This window comes from Anopheles coluzzii, chromosome 3, assembly GCF_943734685.1.
Source record: "Anopheles coluzzii chromosome 3, AcolN3, whole genome shotgun sequence".
Taxonomy (NCBI): Eukaryota; Metazoa; Arthropoda; class Insecta; order Diptera; family Culicidae; genus Anopheles; species Anopheles coluzzii.
Window position 1 is genome coordinate 13,856,438 of NC_064671.1, and position 15,172 is coordinate 13,871,609.

Genomic DNA, 15,172 nt, shown 5'->3' on the forward strand with positions numbered 1-15,172 from the left:
TCGCCACACATCGTACACAACATCGTCTATTGATTGCGGGCTAGTGCACAGAGCCAGAGATCCTGAACGAATCATCGCCCTAATGCACAAACGCATACGTGGTGCACATGACCCCAGGAAAGGCGAGAAGAGAAATAGGCTGATGGGAGTAGATGCCGGAGCACCCTAACACTGTGCATACCGTCTAATGGATGCATTGAAGGGTGCATCATCTTAATGAGTGTGCCCTGGCGGACCGCATACAAACACACATACAATCATGGTGGTTGATTTGCACGTGCAAAGTGTGTCTGTTTCCGCCGGATCGATTGGCCGATCGATTGGTTGACGGCGCGCTCTGCCCAGGGATATCCCCACAGGCTCGAATGAATAAGTGTCCCAAAATAATACACACCATACAATTCGTGCCATACTGTAACAGAAGTGTCGGAGTGATTGGTAATGGTAATGGGAGCGTTAAGATGGGGCGTTGACCAATACAATTTTAAACACCAGACAAAGTCGGAAGAGCATTGGATCTCGAGCCAGGCGCTGCTCTGCCGCACCCAATGTGTCCCCGCCCGACGCTTAACGTCTCGTCGGCGAAATGGCGTCCGCACGGTCACATGGCGCACTCGTACAACGGAATACACTAATCAATATCAGCGCGCCAACCACCATTGCCTCGCACTCGCTCTCAGCCATGAGCTGATGGGCCTCGGACCCTTTTGCTTCTCGCCCCGTGGGCAGGAGAGATGGGACGGTGTAGTTTGTCGTCGTCGTCATCATCATCGTCGTTGTCGTGTTGACCATCCTCGAGTGGTGTTGTGGTACGCGAGTTTAGTTTAATTAGAGCTTATTTGTTGCGTTCGGTGTTCGTGACCAGCTGTCGGTGTCGGCCCAGTGTCGATACAGAACAGAAGGTGTGCGGCGCACGAGGGCCGGGCAATATGCCGCCATGGTAACGGACTGAATGCTGGTGCATCATCGGCGTCGATGACGCTTTTTCGCGAAACCAGCAGCACCAGCGCACAGGCGAAAGTGGAGGACGACTTTTCGAGTGCAGTGTACAGGTTGCGGTCCATCGCACCAATCTAACCTTGAACTGTACTGGATGTGTAAGATTTGGATTGCATTTACGTTTCCGGCACAAGTTAAAGTACATTTTGTACTGTGCTTGAAAAGCAATGTTGAGGACTTTTCATAAAGAACTTGCATTCCTTCCCTGTGGCAGCTGGGTTACTATTAGTTTCAATCATAAAGACCGGGGTACATTGTACGCACTCGCTAGTGTAATTTCGATTTTCACTAACGCATCTGGCGGCTGCTATTCGAAGCATTTTGCCAATCAATTTGGGTCCGCTTCAGAAAATATGTTATTTTCCAATGTTTATTATTCAAACTGGACTGGAAAAGCTTGGTAATTGCCAGATAAATATGTTGTCCAAATATTTCAGCTATTTACGCATTTAAAAAACGGTGAAAAAACTACTTAAATGAGGAAATGGTCATCCTCGATGACAAAAAAGCTTCCACCAGCCGCCGCCAGATGCGCCAGTGAAAATAAAAATTACACTAGCGAGTACGAGGACAATGTACCCCGGCCTTAATAATGTTGGCCATGGTCATTTAAGTGTAAATAGTACAACATAAACTAAGTTGCTAATGTATCAGTAACAAGCCAAAGTGTCTACAGCCGTATGTACAATTCTGCATAAAAAAATCAATTAGTACATTAAAAACAATTGTTTTTGCCAGATCAAATAAGATATGCTTAACAAAGTCGATATAAAAAAATATCTAGATTTGATGAAAGTTACAATAATTGAAAAAAAGAATTTAGTAAATTTTGTTCCACTAGTGAAACATTTTTTCAGGTTATTGGTCATACGTCACAGAGTCCTTCACATTACAATACACATCCGACTGTTTGAGGACGTTTACACAAGAATATGTTTAACATGAATCTATTTCTTCAAAATATTCTAGAATCTACTTTGTGCAAATAACAGGGGAAGCTTCATTAAGTTATCATTATCAATTGTCCTATTCATATGAATATGAATAATATTGTGATTGACAAATCGTTAAATTTCCCTATATTATTCAGCATCTTATTACACTAATATTCTACCAGTTAATATATATAATCATTTTTGTAGATGTATTGAGAGACACATAGTAAAAACGAATAACGAAATAGCGTTTAAACGCATTAACCACTTTATCTACCTCTACATGTTGCTATGCACAATGAAAATGCATCATTTCTTCCAAGTTTTGAAACGATCAACATCAAAATTGATATCCACACGTCTCTGTGCGCGCAATGCATTACAAATTGCTTGCGAGTAAAGTTAACGAGATTATTTGCTCTCTCCCGGTGGAAAATGCCTTTAGTGGATCATTAACCACAGCAAGTGAACTGCGCTGCAGACGATCACAGGCAAAGCGTGTGTTTTATTTTTGTACCAATTAACCTCTCCGCAACATTATTGCTCCCCAAGAATACAAAACATTTCCATTGCTCTGTTCTCTCAGTCTCATATTCTCTCTTCCCGAACGGAAGGAAATGCAACCGTTTCACTTGTTTCAAACCTTCTAAGGCGAATTAGTTGCCCAACGTTTCTGGATCCGGTACACACACACATACGGACAGAAATTCCCCCGTGCTCTTCCCGTTTTCGCATCATTACGCGGGGCGCAAAGCGCGACCAGAACCCGCTGATCGTATGTCAGTTGCAAACCGGCCGGCAATTTCTTCTGCTCTGCTGCATTAAACGATGCGCAACGGAGGCGGCGCTCGGTGGGTGCTTCGGTACATTCAATCGATCATTTTTAACGTTCCGGCGTTTTGCTGGCAGCAAACCGACCCTTCCCCCCTCCGATAGATCGGCTTCACTCGATGAGCAATAATGAACCAAACACACGTGATACTCAGGGCTCTATTGCCCGTGAAGGGTTCGCTCGCACAATCGTTTCACAATTTGGTAAGACATCCACTTCAGCGGTCGAAGGGATTAAGCTGCCAACCAGGCTCGACTAATTGGTTCTGGTGCATGGCAGGCTTGTCCTAGTGTTTGTGTGTAAATGGCGACACCGGTGCAGGGGTTGTCAGCATCGGTTAAAAATAGTATTTATAAGATGCTTACTAAGTGCGAACAGAGGTAGCGTAAACATGGAAATAAAATATTGAATGGTAGTCAAATAAAATTTTCTACTGTCTGGTTTATTCTTTTTTCTTTTTGGTTTATTTCGCAATGTTTTTTACGTATTGAGTTTGTTGGCATCATTCAAATGATAAAACAAAACATTGAGAAACAGACAAAAGATCGTTGAACGAATTTTACAATTTTTAACATAAAAAACAATGTAAACCGTTTTTTTTAAATTCCCCAATAATTTCACACATAAAACGAGTTAAATCAGACTGGACCCTATATTTATTCGTTGGGGAATTCAATTATCAATAGTTTGATGCATCAAACGTCAAAATTCTGCTTGTTCTGTAGTAAATGTAACAAAACCCCAGTTTTTTTTTTTTACTTTTTACGTTCCTTCCGTTAACTATTATGATATTTTATGACAAATAGCCATAAATAAACAAAATAATATCGTGACAATTATACTCAGAACATCTTAACATCACACCAAAAGCCCTTTCATTCTCGTATGTGCTCTCGAAGAACGACGTTCAAACTTCGTTTATTGTTGTTACTTTCTCCACTTCACCGATCATTTTTGATACAAAAAAAACACACACACACACACACACACACACACATTTCTCTTTTACGACCGTGATCAATGGTACAATTTTCCAACCGTTGTTTGCTTTCGTGTACCGCCACACCAGGGGAGGAATAAGTACGTGCGGTACTAGGAATTTTAAATTTCAAACCAATAAAACAAAACGTCACGTCTTCTAGGCGCAGCGGCCAAGGGGAACAGATACAACACGCTCCTTCTATGCCGACCAAAGTTCCGTCCATCGGTATCGCGCGTAAAGAAGATACGAAGCAGACCTCCCCCCCAAAAAAACAAAAGCAATCGCATAAAATTGAGCAAAATTATAAATAAACATCACGGTGCTGCAATAAGACAACAAAGCCAAACGGAGCTGAACGGGAGTAACCGAGCCGCGCTCCACCATTCCCCATACTCATAGCCGGGAAAGGACGAAAAACAAAACGGGAGGACCACAACAACACACATCGCGCGCCGCCTTCATCGTCTTGCCAATCGTCAATCGTACAAATTGGAGGATGATGCTGATGATTTCGCCGCAGCTCAAAACCCATAAGGATAGCGGGAGGAGAAGAAAAAATCATAAGGGCTGCAGGGACGTCGTTTTGTTGACGATCTGTTTTCGGGGCACGGTTTGGGTTCTGTCGCGCGCCGACTTAAGGATGTGTATTGATGGGTGGCCATACGCTGCAGGCCCCCTCCCCCCTCCATCACTACAACCTTCATCCGCTTTGGCGAGTAAGAGCAAGCTGCCAGAGCCGCGATGCGACAACGTGTGCGCTTCTTGAAGACGAAGGGTAAAAAGTAAACAAAACAACAGTGTGCACGCCGCCGCCGGTTCGGCAAACGCACGAGGCCCCACCGCCGCCGCAAGACGATTTCGTTTGCCTTATTTTCCCGTTTTCCCACTCTCGCCTTTTTCTTCAACCTCCAACACACCACAGCAAGGGATGTGCACCGCACCGCACCCAAACCAACGCCGGAACACGAACTTTGTGCCACTTGCAAGAAGTGTTACTATTTTTTCTTTACTGCAATGTGCGTGCAATGTGCAGCAATGTGTGGCTGCGTGTCATCTTTCGTTTTACGGTTCTGGTTACACTTTCTCTGCTCATTTTTCGATACTTTTTTTCTTTTTCTTCAAAAACAACACACTCTTGCCACACTTGATGCACTTAAGTGCATTTGAATGCATGAACAGAGCCTGACTGACTTGCTGCACCGTTTCGTCGCTCGCACCAACACAGCCACTTCACACAGAAATACACACACACACACACACTCATTCGCTTAAGTACACTTTGCTTACTCACTACTGTGTGTGCCAATCCCGGCAGTAGCACTTGGCCCTTTCCCTTCCCTCCGCAGTGCATAACTTAATAAACTATTCATTTTGCGCTTCCTTTCCACCCGCGTGCGCTCGCTCGCGCCCTTTGCGCGGGCCAATATTATTTATCACTTTCGCACCGCACACACACACACACACGCGCGTGAGTACATATCCGCCGACACGACTGGGTGCAAGTACTCCACTGGGATCGCGGGGGCACTACGACGATAGTTCTACTCAACTCTAACTGACCGACGCGACCGACCTTTGCTCCTATTCAAACCTCGAAAATCACCAAATAATTCCGCAAAATGCACACCGGGTTTACAGATGAAGACACACAAAAACAAAAAAAAATGAAGAAGCGTGAAATCAAAAATAGAACCACGCGCGCGCGCTGGCTTTGATCGGTGTGTAACTACCAGTGTAACGCTGTTTCCGTCCGTCCGTCCTCTGCTGACGAGTTTATGTCAAAACGGATTTTCTCCCGCACACAGTGGCTCAGACGACGAGACACTCACTGTCGCTCGTCCGCAAGCTGTAAGCAAACCAAGAGCACACGTCCGACCCGTCCGGCGGTTCGAACTCGACCGTCGGGTGGAATGTGTGTCGGATGCCTGTCGGAGAACTCCGGCGGCCGGCACTGTAAGCAACAGCAAACGATCGCCAAGCAGCGAATCCCATAGTGCGCCCGACGAAAAAGGGAGCGCGAGCGAGCAAAGGAGACCCCAACAACATTCGCTCGTCGTGGCACCCCCTCTCCTATATCCCACACCTCCCCCGGGGGTTGCGCCTTGGCACAACGGATTCGCCCTTCTGGCCGCGTTCGTAACAAAAACATCATCCCGAGACCGTTTGTCTCTCGGCTCTCGGCCTGGTCGGTTCGTGTGTGCCTTTCGCGACTCTCGCTCTCGCGGGTGAGTATATGATGCCACCCAACGTCGTGGTGTGCATGGGCAGAGCGAATTGCGTGCAATGTTCAATTCGATCTTGCACCACGAATTTACTAAAGGCGATATCGAGATATTGTGGACCGTGAACAACAAACGAGCGATGCATAATAAACGATAGACGCAAAAGTTCATAAACAAGACATAAGAATTGCAAGAGATAATGTGATTATGCTTAAAGATATTGTTTTGGGAAGGGAAATGAATGGGTTTATTATAAATTGAAAGAGGTTGTCGCATCGATATCAATAGAAGTTATCAGAAACTTGGCTTATAATTGGTTTGTGTCACTTGTAAACCATTTTTTTTCTATTCAATAAATGATTTCAAAAAAAGAAAAAAATACTATTCCTTCAAACACTATCAACAATAATAAAACTAGTAATTAATTGGGCAAACTATTCATATAATGGTTTACAACGCAAAGTTTACTGTAAACATTTGTACCAGTGCTCTATCTAACTTCCCTGCGGTTTTGTGATAGTTTTGCGCCACATTTTTAAAGATAGCAGATGAGGTCGATTTACTATAAAAACAATGTCATATTAAATATGATTGAATTCAAGGTGCATATAGATGACAACTAATTTAGTGAGAGCAATGTGATGACATTTTTTAGTTAATTTCTATATTTGAAGCAAAACGATATTATTTAGAATTTTAAGTATTTAACATGAAAAACTGACTTTTTTCTATTCTCAAATTATGATTTATAATGTTGATAATATATGATGATTTTTGAAGAGGCATTGAATCTGTTGATATCATTCGCCTTTTTAATCTAGAATCGTAACCTGAGGGTTCATAGCGGCCTTATACAGGGGTTTACGAGACCTATTTTAATACATTCCGGGTTGGTATTGATAGGCGGGCGGATAGCGGCATCCTCTTGGATGTTTAGAGATTTTAATCTACTACATCCAGCTTTTTTTTTACTATAGTGTAACATCGTGGAGTAAGTAATAAGGTTCTTCTTCTCCTATTTGGCGTAACGTCCTACGCGGACTACCGGCCTAAACAAAGTCTTTCGAGACTTTATTCACATTACCACGCAGCCAGATAGTCAATCCCTTGCTACGGGAGGACGGTCCATTTTAGGCTTGAACCCATGACGGGCATGTTATTGAGTCATTCGAGTTGACGACTGTACCACTGGACCGCCCCGGAGTAATAAGGTAATGGCGTTAAATAAACAATGTAAGTAGAAGTATAAGAGTAATTGCAACGCATGCTGCTGGAACATCGGTTTCTTTAACAAAATCGGTCAATCAGCTAGTCAATGCTAAAAAATTGCTCATGGTACCGCTAAAAACTCATAGTACTAGGCGACTCCATCACACTAACAAACGGCGGCGGAAAATATACGAAAGGACCAAAGTTATCCATTGGCAGCATAGAAAATTAAAAATAGTGTTCCGAACGCACTCAATAGAATTATTTGTTTGCAAACAATAAGTAATGCTTGATGGTGAAATAAACAGAGGATGAGTATTAGCAACTGATAGAAAATTATGCTTTAGCAAAGAATTTAAAATACCCAGAGCATGCAGAGGTGGAGGTTACTCACAGTCAGATTTGAATACGACATTCTGTACATTGTCCTTGTACACATTGCTCCAACTTACCTACAAATAATCAAAGAAGAAAATGATGACATTAATCATTCGACATGATATTGTTTGAGAGGTCAATAAAACAAATACACAATTGAAGAAAAAAGTACAAAAATTGCAATTAAAACATTGCTAGACAGTTCAATCAACCGTGCCCGTACAGCAAACGACACAGTCAGCAAAAACAAAAAGGATAGGACAGCATAAGGAAACGATTCAATACGATCGCGCGCGCGCGTAACGGTAAACCATTCGAGTGCTGGGAGCTTCAAATCTCACACATAAATCGCATACTGCGCATTGCAAACTGATGACGAATCGTTCCTTTCTTTCCCCGTCTCGCAGACCAGCCGCCCAGCAACTCCAACTCCAATGCCAAGGCCCGACCCGGACGCGCATTCACTTGGCAAAAAGTTCTATCGTTACAGTTACCACCAGTCGCGGTTTACGAGTACTGAACCGCGGCGAAATACACAGAAAGCCGCTGAAGTTGCATCATACGACGATGGGGAAAAAGGAAAAGGTCAGTTATCGCTTGCGCCGCTTATTGTGTACCCTGCGTACGCCACTGTCTGAAAAATTGCGCATTATCGGTGTCTGGCTCATTGAGGAAGGGAGCGCATGAGAACCAAGTTTAGTTGCGCATGGTTTTCGGGTGATTTTTTGTTTACCTTTCCGAAACCGAGACGCACTGGTGCCGAGTTACGGTTGTGTGACTTTATCGGCCATTAATTTTGAATAAACAAATTCAAGCAGCAAAACATTATTCATTCAGTAGTGATTAGCTTTACGAATTCCATAATCATGCGTGTCGCCTAGCTTTTCCAGAAAAGTACTAGTACATTATGATTTTTTTGAAAGAAATCTCTGAAGAGTAGGTTAATACTCGCCATTCCGTTTTTTTTTGTAGATTTTTATTTGAAACTACGATGAATGCCTGTAGAGTTTAATTGGAATTCTTTCTATTTTTTAAGTAAACTCTTGTCAGAACTTTCAAACTTGTGGTCTAATTGAACTCTGAAAACTTTGTAAATTGCCTTAGTGGGCGTCCAAAATTGAATTAGTGCAGTACATAATGTTCTCTTCACACTATACTGTTTTGTATCGATAAAAGTGAAATAGTAAAATATTTAAATGAATTTTGCAAGAGCATCATTGCTAGCTCCTGATGTCAATAATATCTTGAAATTGTAACAACGTTTGCATTCAAAAATTGACAAAAATGTGTATTCTTCATGGATGTAGTTAAGCGAAACGTTAATTGCTCTTTCAATAATAGTATCCCATGAGTCAGCAAACACAATTTGACACCTCTATTAGATAATGATCTAAGCATCAAAAAGAAAGCCCAGTTCTGTTTTTTTTTCTGGACCAACATGATGCAATTTTGTTCGAAAACTGAAGAGGGATTGATATAAATCAAAGGTAGACCTTAAAAACGTGCCTACCCGTATGTCTTCTTTCGAAATTGCCAAAAATCCGGATAACTGTTGGATGATAGCTCGCACGGTCGAAGATTTAGTTTTGCAAGCAATTTTCAATAATTTCCTTTTAAAAGATGCTCATGGAAAGAAAATATCTCTCTTACTTTTTTTTCTACAGCCAGCCGAACATATACATGACGGCGTGAAATGACTTTGACAAGCGGATGTGAATAAGTCACGGTATGTCTAAACGCTCGGTTAGATTTTTCAAGACAACCTCTGCGATTAGATTTGATGACAACAGCGGGAACAAGCGGGTAGATCTTGAGATAGTTCTTGGAACAGTTGAAATCCTTTGCCGCTTATCAGCAAATAGAATAATGCCCCACTTGGGGGGGCAAAGCTGTTTTGAAGCTTGGTCTATATAACAGCAGTCCCCACACTAAAGGCCATTCAGTAGTGAGCTTGAAAGAGTGAAACACTTTGTACAACACCAGCTGCAAAATGAAATCGTTGCTAGTTTGGGCGAGCCTTGTGGCAGCAAGCTTGTGCCAAAGTGATACATTTTTCCAAAACTCTTTCGACGGTAAGTAAAATGAATAAGGATCGCAACGGGTAGAGATCATTTTACTTCTTCCCATTCTCTTATTTCTCGCTAGCGATAAGAGGCTGCAAGCAGTTTGAAAATATGGCAGGATACAATGGCCCAAACGAGTACTTTTCGGTAGCGGATTTGCGTAACGTTGGCTACACCAAGAACTCCATGTACTTCCGGCTTGGGTTTGTTGGGCAGAGCGCCCACACGCGATTCGGTGCAACGCTCTACCCGTACGACAACGACGTGATAGAGATAGGTAAGATCACTAATTCCGAACAGTTGAAGAGTGCTTTTTCCTGAGTTGAATGTTTATTCCGCTCGCAGTGCTCGGAGGATTAGGTAACACGTGGAGCGCTGGAAGACGGCAGACTCGTACGGCAGCGAACGAACCTAAGAACGCGCTGCTCGGTGAAGCACAAACACCACACATTCTTTCCCGGTCCCATCCAACGGTAGTAGTGTTGGAAGTGTTCCAGAACGGCGTAGTGCAAGTCACCATGGATGGACAGGTGCAACCGTTCCTGACGTTTGCCGACAGTTCAAAGATACCGGAAAAGTTTATGACGTTCACCCGCTGGGAGGTGGATGTCATCGCGTTCTACGATTGTCCACTGCTGGAAAGGAACCGATTCCTCAAATCTCTACCATTCAACGGTACGGTTGTCTAATGTGAAATGGAGCTAATGTGAAATTTGATAGAATTCGACCTTGTGTCAATTGATAGGATTCGACCTGTGTGTTGTAGAATACATATAGACATTCGTCAGACGAATTTAGGGAAAGCCCATGCACTATTTGTACAACATTATAGCATCACAAACAAACACGATAAAAGCAAAGATCTACAACACATCGGAAGGAAAATAAACACCCAAAATAAATCTAATCCCAAAGCAAACATAGAAAAACCCGCAAGTTTACTACATCAAACACTTACCGGCTTTTCGTCTGGAACGCCACAGAACGGGCGGTACCGTATCACCCGGGGTGGCCAGTGTGACTGTCTTTCGGAAGATTCCTGCAAAATGAAAAATAAAGGGCAACAAAAAAGAAGAATTAATTAACGCCGCAACATATCACATCTGCCAGGTGTTAAAAGCGTGCGTGATGTACCGAAATAACACCACACCCAGTTTTATCCCTTTTGGGGCCTGGCGGCAACTCCAGTCTGGGCCATCCCTAGGTATATGATTAATAGATCACTAATACGAATTCCACCACCGTTGGTGCCTGGTGCGCATGCGATACGTCCAATTAGAAACTCGTGGAAATTAGTCACAGACGGCGGCCAGGCAAATCCAGCCAGCGGAGGAAGGAAGGAAAAAAACACAAACACATCCAACCATTCATCACCCGGTGCATGCGACTGCGGCTCTGCGCGATCAGTCCATCGGTACTACGGCCTGTCCGGAAACCTGTTCCGTGCAAGCTGACGACGACGACGATATAGTGGTTCACACATATTCCCCCAACGGGCGTGATTGATCGTGCGAGGCGCCGTACGACGACACATTGGAAGTCGATTAATCGCATAGCGCCAGCTAATTGACAAGTAGCAGCAGCAGCAGCAGCAGCAGCAACAGCTACCTCCCATGGGGGAGAGTCCGGACCAATTTTCCACAACCATCGCGATCGGATGTGGTGGTACCGGTTTTGTTGTTGTTTTGCCGCGCAAAGATCTGCTTCTGTTCTGTGACAGGCCCGACAATTACCGGGCAACAACTTGTCAACAAGCCTCATCCATACTGGGTCTCTCACCCACTGACGTAGATGGTTGGGCTCGGCTTAGAGATGGCGATTTGTCTTACCCGGGCAGGATTGTTCCGGGGACAGCTGGTGAAAATTGCTGCACATTTACACATTTCAAAGGGAGAGTATCGAGGCAAAGAAGCCTGAACTTCACCTCACACGATTGTTATTTTCCTGAGCAGGTAGGTAGTACAAATCTGTGTCTAAAAATTCCAACCAGCAACACGTGATCGTGGCGTGATCACGGTCGATGTTTAATTGAGTGACGAATGCGATTTCTTTTATTTATGAGCCAGTCAGTCAGGGCGGGCGCACAGGGCAGCAAAAGGGTACCAGACAGAGCGAAGAAGCTTTGCATTTAGATTTGCCTTTTTTTAAATAACGAACCACATTTCAGTTTAAGATCAGACCTGTAAGTGGAGCTCGAAGCCACTCGAAACACACAATAGAGCGTGGGAACAAATTATTTGCGATCAATTATTTAGATTTTTAACAACTGCAAACTGCGAGATGGTACAATTTAGATGCAAAATAGGTAACGCCACACGAGCAAACGAAAAATGACTGATCGACATTGCCTTTTTCAACATTTTTGAAACGAGCAACAGTTGGAACAGTTGCAGTAAATATCGCTTAATGGTTATCAGTCAAAAAGAATGTTACCCGACTTGCTGGGAAAGGAATTCATTCATTAGTGAAACATGCAAAACAAAAACCCCATGTACGCCATCATATCATGTCGATATCTTCGACCTTGAGTAAAAACAAATCACGCTTTACGGGCGAAGGTTTGCGCCGGGTGCTTCGAAGGCAACGAATGGGCGCCTTCCAGTCGCGTTGCAAGGAATGGAACCCCGAAAAACTCCAACTAGGTCAAGGGATGAGGCATCGAACTGTTAGGAACGAGACGCCCAGGAGGCTAAGCGAACCGTTTTCGAACTGCGCACAACGCTTTCGCCGATCGTGGCGGGTGAGGCCACTGTCGGCAAAACCGTTACCATTGTCAACGACCCTTCTCCTACTCTCGCGGCCTTCGGCAATTTTTATGATCGATTTCTGCGTGGCCCAAAGCCAGCATGGGCAACATTATCGATAATAAAACCCGTCGATACTGTATGGTTTTGTTCGATGAATATGGACTATTTTGGGGCGGTTATGTGTTCGCCGTTGTCAAGATTATAATTAAATATACGAATAAAAAATAATTTTAATTGTAAGCTACAAGCTTTGTGTTACTTTTAGAGCGAAATGGCTTTCTTTTTTTTTTACTAAAAAGTGGCAAAAATCTCAATGTTATACAACCCAAATTTCCCCAACACATTTCAACCGTCTCGAATTAGCAAAATGATACGATTCAAAGGATTAAATTCCAGCGACACGGTAACATAAGAGATGTTTTTTTTTTAAATAATTTTCCCATTACACACACGCATAGTAAAAGAAAAAAAAAACGTACAAACACACACTCACACATGACTGGGTAACTTTTGGCGGTGAACATAATAATTCATAACGCGATATGAATATTAAGAGGAGCGATCAAACATTGTGAAAGCAACGCAGACGCTCATATGCCAATGAGTTCTATCAATTTATTATCCGCCATTCGTGATCATTACAACCGGTTGGGGCGAAATTCGGGAAAAACCCAGCCCCAGAGGTTGTAGCAACAAGGCTACACTGTAGGTTTAAACATTTGGCAAACGGTTTGAAGCAGGCCTGGTGATGGTCGGACGGCGTATAAGCTTTGTCAATCTTTGATTCCCCACAGGTACAGAGGTTTAGATTGGGGCAGTATAATGATATGTGCATATAATTTATTACCCCGTATCATAAATGCGTCGAATGCCACCACAGAGAGCATTGTAATCAAATAAATTAGTGTGTGTGCGGAACAGGGAAGTTTTCTAAGCAACGGTATGCGGGTTGGGTTAAAAACTTGTACTAATGAAGAGGCACATTTAAAAAAGATGAAAGCAAAATCGTTTAAAGCAGATTGCCTAATCAACTAAGGCTTGATCACCTTGAGAACACATTCCTCAAACATTTGGTACAAGTAAAGAATACTTCCTACTCCACTTTTAAGCGACTGGTGGCTTTGAAATACACCGTTTTCCGGGTCAGTCTCTAACGTGAACGGCGTTATTCGACAATCGCAAGAGTTTTTTTTGCAACAGCCCAGCTGTCACATATAATGACAGCTGTTGAAAAACATCTTGCAAGTTTTGAATAATGCTGTTCACATTGAAAATTGAGTTGGAAAACAGTGTAAGACAATAAATTCTACATAGCTTTAGTAGAACATCTTTTTTTTCTTCTTTTGGCTCAACAACCGATGTCGGTCAAGGCCTGCCTGTACCCACTTGTGGGCTTGGCTTTCAGTGACTAATTGATTCCCCCCCCCATAGCAGGATAGTCAGGCCTACGCATGGCGGCACGGTCGATTCGGGGCTTGAACCCATGACGGGCATGTTGTTAAATCGTACGAGTTGACGACTGTACCATGAGACCGGCTTAATATAGCATAGATCTTAGTATAGCATAGATATAGGGTTTTCCACGGGTTCTCATGGTTTTAGGACACTTCCTTGACTCTTTCTTGTTAGAAAGTGAGCTTCATATGTTGGAAATTGAACTCAATTGCACCCTTTTTGGACAGGCTAATTGGAAATTGGATTTGTCCAACAAGGGTTCTATATAGTCCAATTCCCATTACATTAAGTTCATTTCACGTAAGAAGGAATCAATAAAGGATTTCCCACGATTTATTGGTTGGTTCCTATCAATTTTTGGTTGGTGCCCGTATTTTTTTGGTGCGTTCTAACGATTTTTTGGCCGTTTCGCAGAATTTTTTGGTTTATTTGTATTGATATCCAATTGGACGATACCAATAATTTATGGGAACGAACCAAAAATCGGTTAAGATCAAAAAATCGTGGGAAGGCACCAAAAAAATCATGGAAACTCGACCAATAAAACCCTGTAAAGTGTCCCACAGCTGCGAGAGCTCCTGTATAACCCTGTACGAACATTACCATGATCATTAACATGTTGAGTGCCAGACCATTTTTGTTTATGTTACCACGGGTGCCAAAAGCACTTGTTGTTTACATTTTTGTATGGCTATCATATATGATAGCCATGGCCCCCAGGGAAGTGTTACTGAACAAAAACTAACTAAAAGTTGATGAATATAATTATTTTTAATACAATTTTGGTCGATTTCTTGCTGTATTTTCATTGTTTTGCTTTGTGTTGATCATTGAATCGTAAAAACAACAGTTTAAAGTTGTATATAAATTTGTTTTCAACAGGTTGCTTCGTTGAAAAGCGATCATGTAAACAACGTATCTTGTACACGTATGTAAACAAATATTATCTACATTTACATAATATTTTAACGAATATCTTCTAATAAAATGCTAATCTAATATCTGGTATCAATGAATTGTTCGATAAAAAAGGAAAAAAACAAAAAAAAATTGCAACAAAGTTACAAAGTTATTAATCATTTTGTTGATCTTTTTGCAAAAAATCATGATAGCATGCCCTACTTGTTACAAGATATTTAGATTTATAGTCACATGTTTACCAACGTTTTCTAAAAGCAAGAAATAGATAAAAATGCTGACAAGTTCATAGGTAAAATCTAGTTCGTAGCTATAGCTACTTGTTTTAAAAATTTAAATGTATTAATTATACGCAACGATTATGCAAAACACCATTCCAGGTAAAGCAAATTAAATAAAACAACGAATAAAGCACAATTAATTCCTTTTGTG

General features: G+C 42.4%; 2 protein-coding genes across 16 annotated transcripts in view; one reads left to right on the forward strand and one right to left on the reverse strand.

Annotated features, from left to right (window-relative positions):
• The window catches only part of LOC120959301 (dual 3',5'-cyclic-AMP and -GMP phosphodiesterase 11-like), a 96,121-nt gene that overhangs the window by 56,921 nt on the left and 24,028 nt on the right, over positions 1-15,172 (reverse strand). For 9 of the 15 annotated variants that reach the window (XM_040382598.2, XM_040382597.2, XM_040382600.2 and 6 more), the window contains one exon: positions 10,579-10,659. Coding sequence is in view for 7 of the 15 variants with exons in the window: in XM_049610184.1 (XP_049466141.1) it covers positions 10,579-10,659 (81 nt within the window). In the remaining 8 variants the exon portion in view is untranslated. Of the gene's footprint in view, positions 1-5,035; positions 5,283-5,478; positions 5,667-10,578; positions 10,660-15,172 lie in introns of those variants that run through there. The other 6 variants (XM_040382594.2, XM_040382601.2, XM_040382595.2 and 3 more) reach the window with 5 other exon arrangements.
• LOC120959304 (uncharacterized) lies at positions 9,490-10,539 on the forward strand. Its single transcript, XM_040382603.2, has 3 exons — positions 9,490-9,629; positions 9,703-9,897; positions 9,966-10,539. The coding sequence occupies exons 1-3, from the start codon at positions 9,548-9,550 to the stop codon at positions 10,307-10,309; spliced, it is 621 nt and encodes a 206-aa protein (XP_040238537.2). The 5' UTR covers positions 9,490-9,547; the 3' UTR covers positions 10,310-10,539.